This window comes from Lepidochelys olivacea (assembly GCF_965140295.1).
Source record: "Lepidochelys olivacea isolate rLepOli2 genome assembly, chromosome: 25".
Taxonomy (NCBI): Eukaryota; Metazoa; Chordata; order Testudines; family Cheloniidae; genus Lepidochelys; species Lepidochelys olivacea.
The window spans coordinates 6325998-6347585 of record NC_140435.1 but is presented as its reverse complement, the minus strand read 5'-3'; the positions used below and the strand labels follow the sequence as shown (position 1 = coordinate 6347585).

General features: G+C 51.0%; 1 protein-coding gene across 1 annotated transcript; it reads left to right on the top strand.

Moving 5' to 3' along the window:
- The first annotated feature begins 8447 nt into the window (after positions 1-8447).
- MRPL54 (mitochondrial ribosomal protein L54) lies at positions 8448-11671 on the top strand. Its single transcript, XM_084614785.1, has 3 exons — positions 8448-8608; positions 9813-9969; positions 11317-11671. Exons 1-3 carry the CDS (start codon positions 8509-8511, stop codon positions 11447-11449), a joined length of 390 nt encoding a protein of 129 aa, XP_084470911.1. The 5' UTR covers positions 8448-8508; the 3' UTR covers positions 11450-11671.
- Positions 11672-21588: the final 9917 nt, after the last annotated feature.

Below are 21588 nucleotides of genomic sequence, written 5' to 3'. Positions count from 1 at the left end.
TTCTCACCCCCCCACCCCCATACACACACAAACTCACTCTCCTGCTGGTAATAGCTCATCCAAAGTGACCACTCTCCCTACAATGTGCATGGTAATCAAGGTGGGCCATTTCCAGCACAAATCCAGGCTTTCTCACTCCTGCCCCCTTTCCCAGGGACACACACACACAAACTCACTCTCCTGCTGGCAATAGCTCATCCAAACTGACCACTCTCCAAGTTTAAATCCAAGTTTAACCAGAACGTCTGGGGGGGGGGGGGTAGGAAAAAGCAAGGGGAAATAGGCTACCTTGCAAAGACAGACTAACACGGCTGTTACTCTGAAACCTAGAGTTTATAGGTGCCTAAGTAACTCCTGGAATTATGGTTAATATTGCCCCTCCCCCACCGCAAATCTGAAACGGTGCCACTGGGGCCCTAAATCTCATGAAGATGCATTGCAGGTTTGGCTCTTAAGCTAGTACCTTGCATTATGGGGCCAAATAGCACGACTGAGTTAATTGCACTAGTAAAGTCCTGCAACCTGACCAGTGCAGATGGGTCCTTGTGTCTGTGCGGAGTTGACCTCAGTGGGGTTCCTTATGGGTGCAGAGGTCTGCCTAGGAGGCCAGATCACGACTGGATGTTTTCCTGAAAGCTCTGCTCTAGGAATTCATTTGGGGACATTCTCTGGCCTGTGTTCTAAGGGGTCAGACTAGATGATCACAATGGTCCCTTCTGGCCTTGGACTCTCTGACTCAATGAAGGGATTTATTATGAATGGTTATTTATATTACTCCCATAGCACCATTTAGGAATTGGGAGACTGGGAGAGACCTTGCGTTTTTTCACCTTCCTCTGCAGCATGGGGCATGGTTCGCCTGCTGGGATCATCTGTGCACATCTCACCTAAACAATTTCCTGCCACCACATGGACCTCAGGCTTTGGTGGCAACATGGCCTCTCCCATTTTCTGCCTGCACCATGCTACAGTTTAGTCTCTAGAGGACTGAAATGCTACTCCAGAAGTCTGCTCAGGAGTGTGAACTTACTTGCATAAGTATTTGGAGCAGGCAAGGGGCCAGGATTATTCCTAACTAGAATCTGCTCTGCGCTCTTGTTCTAATCCTGCAAGTGCTTAGATGCATGAGTAGGCCAATTGATTCAACTGGACTATATTCTTACTGGTAAATTCACACACAAGTGCCACTGTTTGCATGATCAGGCTTTGGGTGCTTGTATTGCTGAGCAGTGACAAATGGTGGGAGTGGCTTAAAGATCATGAGATTTTCAAAAATAATAAATTGTAGCTTCTCTGTATTTGCTTTCTGGTTTTTGCACCTTTAGGGGTCCATTTTCAAGCTCTCCCCTGCGACCACAAGGGCCAGAAACATCCTTTTCTCAATTAACATAAGCTGAGAGTCTCATGTAATCACATCACTCTGGGAGCTGGGGCTTTAAGAAAAACCCCAAATATCATGAAACTCCTGATAAAATCAAAGAAGAGTAGGACTAGAAGGGACCTTGATAAGTCATCTAGTCCAGTCCCCTGCACTGAGAGTTTGCAGCACTAGATGCAATAAGTTAAATAATAATTATTAATTAATGTAAGCTATTATTATGACATCCCACTTAAGTATAATAATAGTGATATTCATAATAAATAGCAAGGGGTAATAATGACAAATGAAGGTGTTCTTGCCACTCCATAGTTGCATTGCATTTTGCAGTTAAAGCAGAACTAAAATCCTTAATTGTTTTAATAATTACTGTACCGTTGTTATAGCTTCCACAGCCAGGAGGGACTGTTGTGATCGTCTTAGCCTGACCTGTCTCACACAGGCCAGAACACTGCCCTGAAAGAATTCCTAGAGCAGCTTTTTTAGAAAATCATCTGTGATGACTAATAAGGTTTCTTACCATTACAGTAATTATAGAATACCAGGGTTGGAAGGGACTTCAGGAGGTCATCTAGTCCAACCCCCTGCTCAAAGCAGGACCAATCCCCATTTTTGCCCCAGATCCCAAATGGCCCCCCTCAAGGATTGAACTCACAACCCTGGGTTTAGCAGGCCAATGCTCAAACCACTGAGCTATCCCTCCCCTCCAGAACTAGCGCATTAGGGTATGTCTACACTATGAAATTAGGTCGAATTTATAGAAGTCGGTTTTGTAGAAAGTGTTTTTATACAGTTGATTGTGTGTGTCCCCACACAAATGCTCTAAGTGCATTTAGTTGGCGGAGTGCGTCCACCGAGGCAACCGTACAGAGGCAACCGTCGACTTCCAGAGGGTTGCAGTGTGGGTAGCTATCCCACAGTTCCCGCAGTCTCTGCCACCCATTTGAATTCTGGGTAGAAATCCCAGTGCCTGATGGGGCTAAAACATTGTCGCGGGTGGTTCTGGGTACATATCGTCAGGCCCCCCTTCCCTCCCTCCCTCTGTGAAAGCAACGGCAGACAATCGTTTTGCGCCTTTTTTCCTGGGTTACCCATGCAGACGTCATACCACGGCAAGCGTGGAGCCTGCTCAGCTCACCGTCACCATATGTCTCCTGGGTGCTGGCAGACGCGGTACTGCATTGCTACACAGCAGCAGCTCATTGCCTTTTGGCAGCAGACGGTGCAGTATGACTGGTAGCCATCGTTGACGTAGTCCTGGGTGCTCTTTTAACCGACCTCAATGAGGTCAGGGGCACCTGGGCAAACACGAGAGTAACTCAGCCAGGTCATTTCCCTTTTAAGTTTCGTCTCATGGCGATTCAGTTCTACCGGCAGTGCACTGTCTTTTAATCTGCAGCCAGCAGAAGATGATGGCCAGCACTCATACTGCACCGTCTTCTGCCGAGCACCCAGGAGATGATGATGGCTAGCGGTCGTACTGCCAGCAAGATGTACAAAGATAGATGAAGTGGCTCAAAACAAGAAATAGACCAGATTTGTTTTGTATTCATTTTCTCCTCCCTCCCTCTATCCGTGAAATCAACGGCCTGCTAAACCCAGTTTTGAGTTCTATCCTTGAGGTTCTGAGTTATATCCTTGAGGGGGCCATTCTGTTTCTCGCAAAGCCACCCCCTTTGTTGATTTTAATTCCCTGTAAGCCAACCCTGTAAGCCATGTCATCAGTTGCCCCACCCTCCATCAGGGCAACGGCAGACAATTGTTCCACGCCTTTTTTCTGTGCAGACGCCATACCACTGCAAGCATGAAGCCCGCTCAGATCACTTTGCCAATTAGGAGCACATTAAACACCACACACATTATCCAGCAGTATATGCAGCACCAGAACCTGGCAAAGCAAAACCGGGCGAGTAGGCGACATCAGCGCGGTGACGAGAGCGATGAGGACATGGACACAGACTTCTCTCAAAGCACGGGCCTTGGCAATGTGGGCATCATGGTGCTAATGGGGCAGGTTCATGCCGTGGCATGCCGATTCTAGGCTCGGGAAACAAGCACAGACTGGTGGGACCGCATAGTGTTGCAGGTCTGGGACGATTCCCAGTGGCTGCGAAACTTTCGCATGCGTAAGGGCACTTTCATGAAACTTTGTGACTTGCTTTCCCCTGCCCTGAGGCGCAAGAATACCAAGATGAGAGCAGCCCCCACAGTTGAGAAGCAAGTGGCAATAGCCCTGTGGAAGCTTGCAATGCCAGACAGCTACCGGTCAGTTGGGAATCAATTTGGAGTGGGCAAATCTACTATGGGGGATGCTGTGATGCAAGTAGCCAACGCAATCAAAGATCTGCTATGAAGGGTAGTGACCCTGGGAAATGTGCAGGTCATAGTGGATGGCTTTGCTGCAATGGGATTCCCTAACTGTGGTGGGGTGATAGATGGAACCCATACCCCTATCTTGGCACCGGAGCAGCAAGTCGGCGAGTACATAAACCGCAAGGGGTACTTTTCAATAGTGCTGCAAGCTCTGGTGGATCACAAGGGACGTTTCACCAACATCAACGTGGGATGGCTGGGAAAGGTACATGACGCTCGCATCTTCAGGAACTCTGGTCTGTTTCAAAAGCTGCAGGAAGGGACTTTATTCCCAGACCAGAAAATAACCGTTGGCGATGTTGAAATGCCCATAGTTATCCTTGGGGACCCAGCCTACCCCTTAATGCCATGGCTCATGAAGCCGTACACAGGCAGCCTGGACAGTAGTCAGGAGCTGTTCAACTACAGGCTGAGCAAGTGCAGAATGGTGGTAGAATGTCCATTTGGACATTTAAAAGCGCGCTGGCGCAGTTCACTGACTCGGTTAGACCTCAGCGAAACCAATATTCCCACTGTTATTACTGCTTGCTATGCGCTCCACAATATCTATGAGAGTAAGGGGGAGACGTTTATGGTGGGGTGGGAGGTTGAGGCAAATCGCCTGGCCACTGGTTACGTGCAGCCAGACACCAGGGCGGTTAGAAGAGCACAGGAGGGCACGGTGCACATCAGAGAAGCTTTGAAAACCAGTTTCATGACTGGCCAGGCTACGGTGTGAAAGTTCTGTTTGTTTCTCCTTGATGAAACCCCCCCACCCCTTGGTTCACTCTACTTCCCTGTAAGCTAACCACCCTCCCCTCCTCCCTTGGATCACCGCTTGCAGAGGCAATAAAGTCATTGTTGCTTCACATTCATGCATTCTTTATTAATTCATCACACAAATAGGGGGATAACTGCCAAGGTAGCCCGGGAGGGGTGGTGGAGGAGAGAAGCACCAGGAGGGGTGGTGGAGGAGGGAAGGACAAGGCCACACAGCACTTTAAAACTTTAAAACTTATTGAATGCCAGCCTTCTGTTGCTTGGGCAATCCTCTAGGGTGGAATGGCTGGGTGGCCGGAGTTCCCCACACCACGTTCTTGGGCGTCTGGGTGTGGAGGCTATGGAACTTGGGGAGGAGGGCGGTTGGTTACACAGGGGCTGTAGCTGCGGTCTGTGCTCCTGCTGCCTTTCCTGCAGCTCAACCATACGCTGGAGCATATTGGTTTTATCCTCCAGCAGCCTCAGCATTGAATCCTGCCTGCTCTCATCACGCTGCTGCCACCTTTCAGCTTCAGCCCTCTCTGTGTGGTTTTTGGAGGGGGGTGAGGGGGTGAGAGAACCTGGATTTGTGCAGAAAATGGCTCACCTTGATTATCATACACATTGTGAAGAGAGTTGTTGTTAGGATATAGATATTCAGGCCTGTCTGTAAAGGCCTATATTCTAAGAATTTAGGTGTATTCTTATCGCTTGGCTAGTTCTAGAGGTATAAAAGAAAGAATCAAAACCACTGTCTGCCAGCGTAAGGGCCTTCTCTTACTGTGACAGTTTGTGGCCCTGTGCTTAGGCTCAGGCCTTTGGCTAAGCAGCAGAGGCAGCCATAAGCTGGGAAGCAAACAGTCACATCCTCACATTCCAAACTAGTCACACTGAAATAAGGTGCTATTCGGCTGTTAGGAATACAATCCTGTCCTGTATTCTTATCACCTCCAGAGAAAGGGAAGTGCCTAGAAAATGTAAAAGGAAACTTAGTTTGACAGCATCCTGTCTGGCAAGAACTCACTTATCAATAGCTGGGATGTGAAATCCTCACTTCTGTATTGTTTTGTCATTATAGTTCCCACTTTGCTATTGTTTGTCTGTATAATCTCTGTCTGGTTCTGTGATTGTTCCTGTCTACTGTATAATTAATTTTGCTGGGTGTAAACTAATTAAGGTGGTGGGATATAATTGGTTACATAATCATGTTACAATATGTTAGGATTGGTTAGTTAAATTTCAGGAAAATGATTGGTTAAGGTATAGCTAAGCAGAACTCAAGTTTTACTATATAATCTGTAGTCAGTGAGGAAGTGACTGGGGGTGGGCATGTGGGTGTGTGAGATGGGAACAGGGAATGGGGGTAAGAAAATTGGAATCATGTTTTGCTAAAGGGGGAAATGGGAGCAGGGAATGGGGGTAAGAAAATTGGAATCATGTTTTGCTAAAGGGGGAAATGGGAACAGGGAATGGGAGTAAGGAAATTGGAATCATGTTTGGCTAAGGGCAGGAATGGGAACAGGGACACAGGTGTAAGGCTCTGTGGTGTCAGAACTGGGAAGGAGGATACTAAGGAAGGAAACTGGAATCATGCTTGCTGGAAGTTCACCCCAATAAACATCGAATTGTTTGCACCTTTGGACTTCGGGTATTGTTGCTCTCTGTTCATGCGAGAAGGACCAGGGAAGTAAGTGGGTGAAGGAATAAGCCCCCTAACAGTTGTCACTTTGGATGGGCTATTACCAGCAGGAGAGTGAGTTTGTGTGTGGGGGGATGGAGGGTGAGAAAACCTGGATTTGTGCTGGAAATGGCCCAACTTGATGATCACTTTAGATAAGCTATTACCAGCAGGACAGTGGGGTGGGAGGAGGTATTGTTTCATGATCTCTGTGTGTATATAATGTCTACTGCAGTTTCCACGGTATGCATCCGATGAAGTGAGCTGTAGCTCACGAAAGCTCATGCTCAAATAAATTGGTTAGTCTCTAAGGTGCCACAAGTACTCCTTTTCTTTTTGCGAATACAGACTAACACGGCTGTTACTCTGAAACATCTCCTCAGCCTGCCACCTCTCCTCCCGTTCCTGCACTCTGACATTGTCTGCCTCCACGCATTCGTCTGTGCTCTGTCAGTGTGGGAGGACAGCATGAGCTCAGAGAACATTTCATTGCGAGTGCGGTTTTTTTTGCCTTCTAATCTTCGCTAGCCTCTAGGAAGAAGATCCTGTCATCCTTTAAACACATGCAGCTGGTGGAGAAAAAAAAAGGGACAGTGGTATTTAAAAAGACACATTTTATAGAACAATGGGTACACTCTTTCACGGTAAACCTTGCTGGTAAACCTTGCTGTTAACATTACATACATCGCACATGTGCTTTCTTCCAAGGTCACATTTTGCCTCCCCCCAGCGAGTGGCTAGCCCCTCCATGTGGCTAACAGTGGGGAACATTTCTGTTCAGCCACAGGCAAACAGCCCAGCAGGAATGGGCACCTCTGAATGTCCCCTTAAGAAAAGCACCCTATTTCAACCAGGTCACCATGAATGATATCACTCTCCTGAGGATAACACAGAGAGATAAAGGTTGTTTGAACGCCAGCAAACATACACTGCAATGTTTTGTTCTACAATGATTCCCAAGTATGTGCTACTGGCCTGGAGTGATAAAGTGTCCTACCATGGTGGACAGAATAAGGCTGCCCTCCCCAGAAACCTTTTGCAAAGGCTTTGGGAGTACATCCAGGAGAGCTGCGAGTGCCAGGGCAAATTAATCATTAAACTTGCTTGCTTTTAAACCATGTATAGTATTTTAAAAGGTACACTCACTAGAGATCCCTTCTCCGCCTGGTGGGTCCAGGAGGCAGCCTTAGGTGGGTTCGGGGGGTACTGGCTCCAGGTCCAGGGTGAGAAACAGTTCCTGGCTGTCAGGAAAACCAGTTTTTCTGCTTGCTTGCTGTGAGCTATCTACAACCTCATCATCATCTTCCTCGTCCCCAAAACCTGCTTCTGTGTTGCCTCCATCTCCATTGAAGGAGTCAAACAACACGGCTGGGGGAGTGGTGGCTGAACCCCCTAAAATGGCATGCAGCTCATCATAGAAGCGGCATGTTTTGGGCTCTGACCCGGAGCGGCCGTTTGCCTCTCTGGTTTTCTGGTAGGCTTGCCTCAGCTCTTTAAGTTTCATGCAGCACTGCTTTGGGTCCCTGTTATGGCCTCTGTCCTTCATGTCCTGGGAGATTTTTTCAAATATATTGGCATTTCATCTTTTGGAACGGAGTTCTGATAGCACGGACTCCTGTCCCCGTACAGCGATCAGATCCCGTACCTCCCGTTCGGCCCATGCTGGAGCTCTTTTGCGATTCTGGGACTCCATCATGGTCACCTCTGCTGATGAGCTCTGCACGGTCACCTGCAGCTTGCCACGCTGGCCAAACAGGAAATTGAAATTCACGGGCCTTTTCCTGTCTACCTGGCCAGTGCATCTGAGTTGAGAGCGCTGTCCAGAGCGGTCACAATGGAGCACTCTGGGATAGCTCCCGGAGGCCAATACCATCGAATTGCATCCACAGTAGCCCAGATTCGACCCGGCAAGGCCGATTTCCGCGCTAATCCCCTTGTCGGGGGTGGAGTAAGGAAATCGATTTTAAGAGCCCTTTAAGTCGAAAAAAAGGGCTTCGTCGTGTGGACGGGTGCAGGGTTAAATCGATTTAACGCTGCTAAATTCGACCTCAACTCCCAGTGTAGACGCTAGTCACTGCCCATGGGCACAATCCGCATTTAAATTGCTATTAATCCACAGGAGCAGATTTACAGGAAATACAGTTCGGGCCACCCAAAGAGCCTTCCCCCATCTCCCGCCTGCTCCGCCGAGGGGAGGGGAGTGAAGGAACTACAGCTCCCAGCATGCTCCCCGGTCCCTGCCGGACTGCGAATCCCAGCCGGCCCCGGGCTGCGCCCCGCGGTGCCCGGGCGGGGGAGGCCGGCGCGCGGCCCCGCGCGTGCAGCTGGAGCGAGCGGGCCCATGGCAGCCCGGGCGCTTGTGCGGGCTCTCGCGGCTGGGCGCTGCCCGGCCGCCGGCCCCTTCTGCAGCGTGCTGGCTCGTGGCTATGCCAAGAAAGCAGGTGAGTGTGGGGCCGGGCCCCCCCCCCCCCCCCGCTGGCTGCTGGGGGCCTGGGGTGCACTGAGTGGCTGGGACTCAGCTGGGACGCTCCCTGCTGCCCTCCCCGGGACCCCCGCGCTTAGGTCGGGTGGCCCCGCTCCCGACAGCCCCCTGGGGCCCCCCCAGCCCTAGCGCTGCTTGCTGGGAGCAGCCGGCTTGGAGAGGGGGCGCTGGCCCCTGTTTCCATGGTGTGGCTGTGTCCAGGCTGCGGCTCTGACGCCAGCAGCCCCCGGGCGCAGCCTTGGCTGGGTTTCGTTTCAGAGCAATCCCCTGCCACCGAGATTTCGCCCTGCCCGTGAGGGAGGAACATCTACCCCGGGTGCAAGCTGGGAGTCAGGACTCTTGGGTTCTGTTCCTGCTGGCGGACCTCTGCAGCCTCTTGGGCGAGTTTCTCTTTCCCCTTCTGTACCTCAGTTTCCCCATGTTGCAAATCCATAATACCAACCTCATTGGAGGCGAGGGGAGGTAGGATTGGTCCAGCACTTGGGGCACTAGCCATGGATTTGGGAGACCTGGGAGCCAGAGACGACCTGTGTGTCCCTGGGCCAGGCAGCCAGCCTCAGTTCCTCACCTGTAAAAGGGGGGTCCTACCTCCAGGGCATTGGGAAAATAACTACACTGCAGATTGTGAGGGGTCACGTGCTGTAGTGATGGCATCCTACGAGCCTCGTAGATTGCTGCCCATTTTGCTCTGCGCTGAGGTCCTCCCAAGTGTGTTTGGACATCAGCGTGGTGTGGGGTTTAATATGCCCACTCCGACTGCCCCAACAAGAGAGGCTCATTGTTTTGCACCACAGTGGCCTAGACTCTCGGAGGTAATGTGACCCTAACTGGACTGAGAGCTGCCTTGACGTCACGGTGACAGGCACGTCAGAAATTCACAGGCTTCTGCTCCTTGCGTTGCCGGGGGCTGGGCTTATGGGGAGTCAAAGTGAGAGGGTTGAGTGGTACAGTTGCGGAGCATTTGAGGTTTTCCGAGTCAGTGGACATGCCTCCAAAGCCGCTCACTTGTGTAGCAAGAGTGTTTGGTCTCTGCCCCCTGTGAAGTGGAAATCGCAGGCGGAGGAACTTGGTAGGACCATTGCTGCTCCCTGCAATAGTCCGGTGCCTCCCCCCAGTGCCGAGGCGGCCGGGCGCCCTGCTGACATCTGTGTTTGTCTCTGCAGCGGTGAAGGCCAAAGGGAAAGGCTTCAGTAAGGAGGAGCTGAAAGGCCCGGAGGTGTGCAAGGACCCCGTGCTGCTCACCACGCACGCCATGGGAGTGAACTTCTACAAACAGGGCCCAGAGGTGGCTCTGAAGGACGACTCTGAGTATCCTGACTGGTGGGTGAAGCCTGGTCTGCCCTCTCCCAGCCACTCGAGGCACATGGAGACTAGTGGTTAGAGCAGGGGCCTGGGAGCCAGGACTGCTGGGCTCCATTGCTGGCTCCATCACTGACCCCCTGCGAGACCTTGTACCTAGCTGTGCCAGTCTCTAACATGGGGTTAAATCAGGTTTATGGGATATATTGTGCCCCACAGCTGAAAGGGGAGAGCAAGTTGCTGAATAACTCGGGTTGTGAGCTCCCTGGGGCAGGGTCCGGGGGTTTTGTTGGGTTTGTGCAGCCCTAGCACAGTGGGGGCCTGGGTCATGACCGGGGCTCCTGGGCACTACCGTAATACACCTAATAGATAATGTAGAGCCCCTGTAGCACCATGGGGTCCTGGGTAACGATGAGGGCACCTGGGCGCTACCATAATATATCTAATAAATAATGTACAGCCCTAGCACTGTGGATCTTGGACCCCGACTCGGGCTCCTAGGTATTACCATAATACACCTAATAAATAATGTACAGCACTTTGTATAGTGGGGTTCTGGGCCATGACTGGGGCTCCTAAGTGCCACCAGAATAGAAATAATAAACAAGCAGAGCTGTCACCCCCTCTACAAAGGTGTCCCCCCCCCTTCATACTCCCCCCCGGCACCCCTGCACTTGTCAGTGTCTGACTCTAGCCACCTGCAATGCTTGTGCTGTATCCCGGCACCCATGGCCCCCTGCAGAACCAAGCAGCGTCCCGCCCTGTGGCCTCCGAGGGCCAGACCCTGCCAGTGCTTAGTCCCACGTGTTTGTGGGATCAGGCCCTGAGCAGGGGGTCCTTCCTCCCCCATCTGCCGGGGGTTGACCAGCCGAGCTGAGCAAGTAGGGGGAGTTTCTGGTTTGCTGGTAATTCTGAAAAGCAGGAAAAATATTCATTTCAGATGGAAGAAAACATTTTGGTTTGATCTTGTCTTTCTCAACATTTTTTATTATTTAATCAAAGGAAAGCTGGACATGCACCTCGCTTGGAACCAAAAAAATCAGAACATTTTGTTTTGAAAAGGTGGAAATGAAATGGGATCATTCTTCCCAACCAAAGCAATTTGGTGCGTGTTTGTGAAACTTTTCAGTGTAGCTGAATCTGCATTTTTCACCAGAAAAGCTTTGTGCAAAAAATTGGGCCCAGCTCTGGTGACCCTGGCTAGCCTTAGGGCGCTTTAAATGATGAGGCGTGCTCGATGGCAAGTGACCGCATGAGACCAGGAGCTAGCTGGAACCTGAGCGGGCTGATGCATCCCATCACCTGGGTCTGGATTAAGGGATCCCGCTTGACCTAGAAACTCACTCTCTCTTGTGCATTGGTCCCCAGGCTTTTCCAGATGCACCTCGGCCCCCCCAAGACACTGGAGGAGCTGGACCCTGAGACGCCCCAGTACTGGAGGCTCCTGCGGAAGCATAATACCTGGCGCCGCAACAAACTGAGCAAGAGCAAGAAGTTTTAGGGTGGGGCCTGTATGGTGACAGCCCTGCACCTCCTGTGCCCCCGGGCCTGGGAAGGATGCTGCACTGGGGCTCGAGGTGGGATTTGGACGTGTCCTGTGAGACGGAAAACAGATCCAGCTGGGCGGGCCCCTGAGCTGGGATCAACTGGCAGCTCCGCCTGGCCAGAGTCTCTTATTTTTACTTTGAATACTGACGACAATAAATCATTGGCCGTAACTGGACAGTGTTGGTGGGTCTGTCCTGTTATTTGAGCCCTGTTACCCAGGGCTCAAATCTTCATGCATCCCCCTCTCCACGGCATCTGGCGCATCGCTGGGTCATTGGCTCCCTTTGAGGGCTGAATCAGAGTAGCAGTGGTGTTACCCGGTGTTCTTTCAACCCAAAGCTCTTGGTAACTTTTACTCTGTGCGAGGTGGTGTCAGGAAATAAATCAGGGGAGACACGGCCGTCCGACCGATAGATGGCTGGCACAGGAGGCCAGGCTAGATGATCACAAGGTCCCTTCTGGCCTTACAATCTATAAATCTATGAAAAAAATGGCCAGGGGCTTTGCAGAGCCGTTAAAGACAGTGGCACATGGCTGGCCGGCCCAGGCTGTCTGTGCGTACGGCAGCATGTGGAGTAGCAGATGCTTCAGGCCCAGCTAGCTGGGTACAAAGAGTGTAGACAGTGAGACGTGGTTTAGGTGAGCAGAGTACGGTAGAGAGCTGGACACACCTCAGCCCCCAGGTTTGTCCTCTCCATGGCTGTCTACAAGCCCAAGCAGTGCCTCCCACGGCTGCTTTTAGCAGAGTAATGTCCCACTGCCTCCCCCTGGCCAGAGCCTCTCACTGCGGCCTGTCGCTGTGTGTGTAGTGTCTGTACTCAGCACACTGCCGTAAATGTAGACATCGCGTTGGGCAGGCATCCTTTACATGTGGTGCTGGGATTTTTTAATTTTATTTCACAGCGTGAGGCTAGAGGCTTCATTTTTAAAATTATTTCCCCCCCGTAATGAAAGCCTGGAATTTGGGGTTCAAGGAGCCAGCTTCCAGAAAGGGCTCTGCTTTGCTGATCCACTGTGAGCCACCATGGGTTCACCCCTGTCTCCTGCGTTGCGTCAGACCAATGGTCCGTCTTCCCCAGTAGCCTGTCTCTGAGAGTGGCCCGTACCAAAGCTTCAGTGTTTAGAACAGTGCAACTGTGGAATGATCCCCCCAATCCCAGCTTCTACTTCCAGTCGTCAGAGGTTTAGGGTGCTCCATGCGTGGGGTTGCGTCTCTGACTATCTTGGCTAATAGCCATCGATGGACTTCATCCTCCATGAATTTACCTAGCTTTGTTTTGAATCCAGTTATGCCATCACAGCATCCCATGGCAATGAGTTCCACGCACGAGTTGTGCATTATGTGAAAAGTACTTGCTCTTCCTTGTGTTCAGCCTGCTGCCGCTTAATTTAATTGCGGCTTTTGTTTTGGGAACAGGCAGTTAACCCTTTTCCCACGCCATTCATGATTTTATAGACCTCATATCATTCTACCCTTAGTCGTCTCTCTTCTAAGGTGAATAGCTGTAATCTTAGTCTCTCCTCGTGTGGAAGCCGTTCATCCCTGGATCATCTTTGTTGCCCTTCTCTGGACTTTTTCCAGTTCCACTCTGTCCTTTTTGAGATGGTGGCAACCAGAACTGGACAGTATTCAAGGGGTGGGCGAACAATGGATTTATACTGTGGCATTATGATATTTTCTGTCTTCTGTTATCCCTTCCCTACCAGTCCCTAACATACTATTAGCCTTTTTGACAACAAGAGGTACGCTTAGGTGATGGTTTGGAGCATTTCTGAAAGAGCCTTCAAGGAACAGTGGGAGCAATGGATGAAATTGGTTAGTATCGTCAGCAGGTGGGCCAAGGGGAATGGCTCTGTGTCCAGGCCCTAGGACAGCACAGGGCATGGAGGATTGATTTCAGCCGCAGATTTGAACTGTGATTTAAATCAGCAAGCAGGAAACCTTGATTTAAATAATCAAATTGCATCTTGTTTTGCATTTGCACTTTTTAGTTATGTTTCTAAAGCAAGGTTGATTCTCATTGGTGGTAACTATTAAAACAGGTTGGTTTGCCATTAAAATAGCCTTTTTGCTAAATTTGGTACTGGCTTTTGCTAATCACGAGGATACACTAGAAGTGTACATACTTATTTAAGCAATTACATATCTAAACGTACATTTACTCAGATTCTTAATTTTTCCTATTTTCTACCATTAGAAAACAGTGAGCAATGCATTTCTTATTTACTAGATGATTAATTAGTTCTCCTTGTGTCAAGCTGCTTTTGGATGGAAATTGGGATTCAATTAACAATGCACAAACCCAGCATTTCCAAATGTGTTTTTCATTCAATGTGACGGCCACAGCTATGTTGGATACATACATCAGGCGCCTGCCTTCCTGTAAAGCTTCAAGAGCAAACATCCTGCTTCATATTCTATGGGATTTGATGTACAGGATTAGGGTAAATTTAGGGCCTTGACCCAGGTTGTCAATAACTTCCCATTTAAGTAGGTTTGTTTTAAAAAAGAAAAATGCACTTAATTTAAATGTAAAAGAATTGGATTTTGTGTAAATCCCCCTGAGCCCACCTTGCTGGGAGTGTGAGGGATGCTCCTAATCTGCAGCCTTCCCCTGGCTGGTGCTTGTTTGACTCAAGGATGCCACAGAGGTTAGAAATGGGGAGGGAGGGGATGTGCCCCGTAGCTCTCCAGAAGGTAGTGTGTGCCCCTCCCCCGGGGATTTACAAAGCACCCTCCACCTCCACACACTCTCACTTCCCCTTTGGCTCCCCCATTCTCAGGCTGTGCAGTCGAAGGAGGCTCCTCCACTCACCTGACCCCGCGGAGGGAGGGAGAAGCGTATTCACCCATTCTGCCTTCACGTTTTCTAAAAGGGAGCAGTGTCTAGTGGTTGCGGGGGGGATTGGCAGCCAGGACTCCTAGGTTACATGAAAGGATCTGCTGCAGGATGCTAGGCAAGACCCGTTCCTGCTTCTCCCAAAAGCCTGGCACAAAGAGATCAAGATCCACACCCACACGCCTCAATCATGGAGCAGAGCCCACCTGGCTGTGCCCATCCAGGCCTCCCCCACTTCTCTGCCAAAGCACCTTGATCCTTCCCAGCCCCGCACTTCCAGCCCCCAGTCCCCCCACACCCCTCCCTTCAGCTCTGCACAGAAAAGTCCTGTCTCAGTAGCATCTCCACCTTCCCCCCATCAGCTGTTTATGTAGTTACACTAGAAACTGCTCCAGAAGCGCAGGGAGTTTGCTCTGGGGTTTGGGGCAAGCTGCAGCCGCGGTGGATCATGCAGGATTCCTGGGGCATGGAAGGGCACAGAGCCAGCTGGTACCTGCACAGGTGGAGATGTTACCTAGCAGCTCTGTGTCCTTGGGGAATCAGGGCACAGTACCCAGCCTCTGTCTGACTCACTAAAGACCTCCCGCTGCCCAGCCTTTGCTTGAACCAAAACCGATCAGAAGAAAGATGTACAAAAAGCAATGAAAAGGCTGTGGGAGACACCTAAACCCCTGGGATAAGGGTGACAGGATTAAAGAAACTCCCGTAGCCTCATTTGCATCAAAGATGGAACAGGGAGGCATCTCTATTAGCATACAGAATGGAGAACAGAGATTCCAAAGCAAGAACCCCTTGGAACTCTGGGACTATAAAAGCAGGGAAGCACTGCATGATGAGAGATCTCTGCTCCAGGTGTTAATGCCTGCACCCTCCCAGCTCTGTAGTTTCAGACCAATTCTAGTAATAAATCCTTTATTGGTATCCAAAATACTGAAGCTCCCTAATTGCGTTGTGAGCTCCCTCGAAGGAACACTGCCCATAGCCAGGAATGATCAGTTCCTATTGTCTAGCCTGAACAAAACAACTTTGGTATATTCCCTTGAGCCATAAGTTTACACATAAACAAATCTAGTGTTCTCCCTCCAACCATTGTTGTTTCCCTATAAAAACCCCTACCCATGCTCAAATAAGTGCTCTGATGCCTGGATCCAAAATCTGCATCAGTTCTATTGGGACTTCATCTTCTCCTGACTGATCGTGCTGGGGGCTCTGCCTGACTCCAGCACTCTGGACCCTCAGCTACCACCACCACCTCGGATCCCCAATCGATTCAAGCTTCACGGAATGGCGAGAATCCAGCTCTCTCTCTCTCTCTCGGAATAGCCTTCTGACCCTGGCTTGTGTGATCAGTTATAGTTTTCTAAACCTGACTTTTATAATCCAATTTAAGTTAGATTTAATATTATCACTGTTTTAGAATCATAGACTTTAAGGTCAGAAGGAACCATTATGATCGTCTAGTCTGACCGCCTGCACAACGCAGGCCACTGAATCTCACCCACCCACTCCTGTAACAAACCCCTAACCTACTGAAGTCCTCAAATCGTGGTTTAAAGACTTCAAGGTGCAGAGAATCCTCCAGCAAGTGACCCGTGCCCCAAGCTGCAGAGGAAGGTGAAAAACCCCCAGGGCCTTTGCCAATCTGCCCTGGAGGAAAATTCCTTCCCGACTCCAGATATGGCGATCAGCTAAACCCTGAGCATTTGGGCAAGACTCACCAGCCAGACACTCAGGAAAGAATTCTCTGTAGTAACTCAGATCCCACCCAATCTAACATCCCATCACAGGCCATTGGGCATATCTACCGCTAATAGTCAAAGATCAATTCATTGCCAAAATTAGGCTATCCCATCCCCTCCATAAACTTATCAAGCTAAGTCTTGAAGCCAGATATGTCTTTTGCCCCCACTGCTCCCCTTGGAAGGCTGTTCCAGAACTTCAGTTCTCTGCTGGTTAGAAACCTTTGTCTAATTTCAAGTCTAAACTTTCTGATGACCAGTTTATATCCATTTGTTCTTGTGTCCACATTGGTACTGTGCTTAAATAATTCCTCTCCCTCCCTGGTATTTATCCCTCTGATATATTTATAGAGAGCAATCGTATCTCCCCTCAGCCTTCGTTTGGTTAGGCTAAACAAGCCAAGCTCCTTGAGTCTCCTTTCATAAGACAGGTTTTCCATTCCTCGGCTCATCCTAGTAGCCCTTCTCTGTACCTGTTCCAGTTTGAATTCATCCTTCTTAAACATGTTTGTTTGGCTCTCCTATGGTTATTACCTGGCAATAAATAACTTTCATGATTAAGATGGCTGCTTCTCTCTCTCTCTTCCTCAATCCCATCATGGGTGGTTTTTTTTTTTTTTGGCTTCCCCATTCACTTTGCAGCAACGCTCCTCGTACCCAAACTAAAGATCCCTGCAGTGCCCAAAAATCCTGTGGAGTTTGCTCGAGTGGGTTACGACCAGAACAATGGTAACGTGAAAGCAGGGATAGGGTTGTGCTGAACCTGGGGCATAGGCGGGTGGCAGCTTAGACGTGCTGCTCAACCCAGCCTGCTGAGTCCAGGGACGTGTAAGAGGTCAGTTGGGGGGTGCTTATTGACCCGGTCCTCCCAGATCCGTTAACGTGTGTGTGTGTTTGTCTGATTCTGGGACTGGAAGAACCCAGCCCTGGGGAACCAAGGTCCTGCAGGATCGCTCCACTGGGAGGGGACTTGCAGCAGGGAGAAGCAAAGCTCCGTGGGAGAACACAGTGTATAAGCAGTACATTGATAGAATTACAGAATCCCCCACCCCCACAGAAAAGTAACCCTAATAAATGAGTGTTCCCCAAAGTAACGGGCAAATCTGGTAACATAGGAAACCGTTCACTGCTAAGTCCCAGGTTCCCATTCGGGCTGGGAGTCACCAGACGCTCCTGGGGCCAGACCCCCATGGGCATTTCTGTACCTACCTCCTATCTGGGCCTTGGCGTCTCCTGGCTGTTGGCTAGCCTGTGTGTGTCAGTGAGTCGCAAGGCAGCCCCATGGCATGGATGGGACTCAGGAGAAGCTAAGGCTTGAACTGGGGTACGGAAACGGAGCAGGTCCCCCCAGAGCAGCACCCCGGGTGCGGGGCAGGGGGATTTTGTCCTGGTGCTGCTCATGTTGCACCTGTGGCTCAGTCTCCAGAGCTGGAATTCACCTCACCACCCAAAGCTGGCACTGCCCAGCCATGGATTCTCAGAGAGGCTGGTGTAAGCCAAGAACGACCCACTTCCCGCTGGCATGTGGAGGGCAGGGTGAGTGCACACGCATGATGGAGTTGCCTGGGGCCCTGGGTGTCAGGGTAGAGGTTCCTGTTTTAGCTGGTTCCATTTGAAGGCCAGTGTCTGGTTCCCAGGGCTCAGCTGTGTGCGCTGGGCTGGGCGATGGCCATGCAGGCCAGCCTCACCTCAGGGGTAGCGCTGTGGGAGCAGAGGGGTCTATGCTGGGTGTGAGCTGGGGCCCAGCACGGCTGCAGTTAGGGCTCAGGAAGCTGCTCACAAAAGCAGAAGTGCCGTGTACTGCAGCGTGGGGGGACTTTTGTTTTTAACCCTCGTTTCCTGTGCGTGGGCTTCAGAGCTCGGTGACACGGCTCTGCACAGCTGGGGCGCAGGCAGTGTCCGTGGACGGGCGTGCGGAGGGCTGCCATCTCCAGGCTCTGAGCAGCGCTGGCAGGAGCAGGTGGGTTTCTCCAGCATCCCGGCTGTCTCCGAAGGTGTCTCTGCTCTGCCAGGGGTGAGTACACTGTTGCCGACTCCTTGCTGCTCAGACTTCAGCCCTCCCCTCCACTTCCTCCCATGCTCCCCTCCCTGCGTGCCTCTTCCCATTCACCGCTTGGCCCCAGCAATCTCCCCTGTGCCCACCCTGCGCAGGCCGTGTCTGCAAAGCCTTAATTCCACCCTTCCAAGCATCCGGCACCCTCAGCTCCATTGCCATCAGCCTCTTTGAGGATCAGGCCCTAGGCTGGTAAATCCAACAGGGAGGGGCGCAGCCTCCCTCGCAGTGCCAGCAGGCTGGTCGCAGGAGAGAAAGGACATGCCTGTGGTTAAGGCAATGGGGGGGCAGGACTCCTGGGTTCTATTCCCAGCCCTGCCAGAGAGTTCCTGTGTGACCTTGGGCGGGTCACTCTTTCTCAGGCACTGCGGGTCCTGCTATTAGAGCTGCATGAGATGGAGCCAATAAGAGGTTGCTCAGCTCCCCCCTAACCAGGATCAAGGCAGGGCAGCTCCCCACTTGGGTCGCTACGATAACATTGCAATGGAGGAAAATAACAGAGAGGAGCTCCAGGGCTGGAGGAAACTGGAAGCGGGGAGGGTTCCCGGCAGTAACCCCCTGACCCTTAGAGGTCAGCCAGGCTTACAACACCTCTAGCAGGAGTCTGAGAAATCCCAGCCCTCCCCCCCCCATTCAGAACACGAGACTCAGAGGCTGAGGCCTAGACAGTGCAGCCTAGGGGTCAGAGCACGGGACGGGGAGCCTGTGACATACCACAGTACAATCCAGACTAATGAGCAGCTCAGTCGTCCTGGTCCTGCAACCTTGGTGCCTTACGATGTCTTGCTGAAGTGGCTTCCACCTGGGCCACTCACAAACAGCTTCCAGCATGCAAGCCACACCCTGTGTGTCTTTGTGCAACTGCAGCCTGCCAGCCATACTGAGGTTACACACCCTGCTCTCACCAGCCTGGGTTATATTGCAGGGTGACACCAAAACACCCCCAGTCTTAGACGGTCCCTCAGTAATGTATGTCCTCTCCTGGACAATACAAGCTATATTAAGTCTATTTCTTTCATAGAAATAATATGCACACAACTTGCCACCCCCAATGGAGTTTGTCAGACACTTTAATTTGAACACACTGGGTTAGATAAAAGAGTAAAACAAGTTTATTAATTACAAAGAGAGCCATTTTCAATGAGTACAAGTAACAAGGCAAAAAAGTCAGAAATGGTTACAAGAACAATAGAGTTAAGACATTTCCTAATGCTGAACTTAACAAACTCTATCAGATTCAAGCAAAGTTTCTTACCATATACTTTCAGCAGTCTTACTGACCAAACCCTGTAGGTTAGGACCCCTTCTCCAAGAATCCAATGAAGGCTTCCTTTGTTGCTTCAGGTGCAGTGAATCTGATGGGCAGGGAGAGAGAAAGAGGGGACCGGTGGGGTTTTTGTCTTTCCTTTCTATAGTTTCAGTCCTCCTCTTGAAAAACATTTCCAGGTGGGCACTAGAAGGAAAAGAGTCTGCATGGAAGGATGTTCCCTGCTGCTTTTTCCTCATCGTTTAAGCTTCCTTTGTTTCCCTTCCAGCTGATGACTCTGTTTACTGCTTAAATGCAAATTAAGCAGAGGACACATTCCTTTGTTTAGGACAGGCCTGTTTGCCACCCTCAGTTTGGAACATGTTTTAATAAAGCCACACAGTGGCATCACATACAAGATTACCACACAGGTTTTATCAGGACGTTACTGATCAACAAATTATGAGTTTTCAAATGATATCTCACAAGGAGTACTTTGTACAAAGATTATTACAATAGTGTGTCAGGTGTGAGTACAGGGGTACGTCATTCTGCCACAGAGCCAAATTCCAATCCTGATGCCAACACTGAGGCCAGTGCCCACGTGTCTTTCTCTGGCGCTCTCCCACCCAGGCCTGGGAGGCGGCTATTAGTACATTACTGTATCCCCCCTGCCCTAAACCCCGCTGAAACCCATCTACCAGGTCCCAGGGGCAGGATCACTCTGTCTGGGGCTCTTTGCCTAAAACAAATCAGACTCCAGCTCAAGCCTCCACCCAGGTCTGGGCTCCTACTTCTGGCTCTGGGAAATTAAAATAACCCCTCCTGGGTCCCCTTTAGAGGGGGCTCTTCCCCCTCGCCAGCGCTCAGCGCCCTTGGAACACAAAGAGCTTTTCATCGAAGAGAAACCAGTCCAAAGAACCATGATAACCCAGGTCTAGATTTACCTGTAAGAACCTGAGCCACCTAAACCAGGCATCAGGCGTCTGGATGGCCTCAGGGGCAGAGACCCAGGACTCCACTGGCTTGTCTTCCTGGCAGAGTTACCTCGAGTTACACTTCCAGCATCACCCCTCGCTGGAGTCCCACAAAACCCTTCACTGCTGTGACGGTGCTGTTTACACCAGCTGACTGCTCTGCCCCCTCCAGAGCACAGGCTAACGAGCTGCGCAGCATGGTGGCAGGCTTGCTCCACTGGACTGCTGCTCATCCTCCAACACCTTTCCACAATTCCGCCCCTGCCGCACCAGCAAGTCCAGAAAGGACAAACGAATTTCCACTTACTGCAGCGCCAAGGCCTTCTGTCACGCCCGAGGAGGGCCACACCCAGTGTGGACACAGCAGGTGGGATTCCACAGTGGAGCTGCTCTCATGCGAGCAAGGCTAACTCGAGTTCACTGTGCAGTGAAGACAGATCCCAGGCTGTCCACAAGCCCCACCCCCCTAAAGCCCTCTTGTGGTTCTCATCTGCTGGTCTGCTCCCGCCCAAAGAGAACCGTGCGGCTACCCGGCCCAGCTCTGCAATATCAGCTCCGGTCCTGCTGGCCCAGGATCCTGGGAAGTCAGCTCTGGCGGGCGTGGCGAACAGGGTGCCGCGGGCTGACAGAGATCTCAGCCACGTTCCACTGCTGCTGATGGCTACGCCAGCTCTGCATGATTATCTCCCCCACTGCTCCAGCCCCACAGGTTCACTCCACACAGGAACCAAACTGCCACGTGGGGAACCCAGAGCAAAACAAGACCCTTGAGTAGGAGCACCCCAGCTAAAGCAAGAACCCCAGCTCCTTGCAGTGATCCATCCGGTCTTTGCGCCAAGATTTCCTCTACTCTGAGGAGGATTTCATTCCAAACCACGGTCTCCTCGCCCCTCGGGCCAGGTGACCCCACCCTGGGCATATTCTGGCCAAACCATCAGCACTTTGGAGGGTTCAATACTAATCTATTGTCATTGACACAGTCAGAACAGAAATCAGTTCCAACCAGAGCGTCCAAGGGCAGTAGAGGGAATTCTGCGTAAGCAAGATGCATCCAGGAGGCTAACTAGAGAGGGCTGTTCCCCTTCTCCCCATAAAGTGTGCAGAGCGCCAGCCCTAGGGAACATCTACACGCCTTTTACAACCCAGGGCAGCGAGTCTGTGGTGCTAAAATCAGCTGTTTGGCCTTGGACTGAGCCTGAATGGCTACACACAGAAGGGGGGGGATATGGGGGCGGAG

Bases quoted from the DNA above. Each gene is read 5' to 3' on its own strand.
- MRPL54 (XM_084614785.1), top strand. From the start codon at position 8,509: ATGGCAGCCCGGGCGCTTGTGCGGGCTCTCGCGGCTGGGCGCTGCCCG. The intron at 8,609-9,812 runs GTGAGTGTGGGG...TTGTCTCTGCAG, and splicing joins TGGCTATGCCAAGAAAGCAG to CGGTGAAGGCCAAAGGGAAA. The intron at 9,970-11,316 runs GTGGGTGAAGCC...ATTGGTCCCCAG, and splicing joins GACTCTGAGTATCCTGACTG to GCTTTTCCAGATGCACCTCG.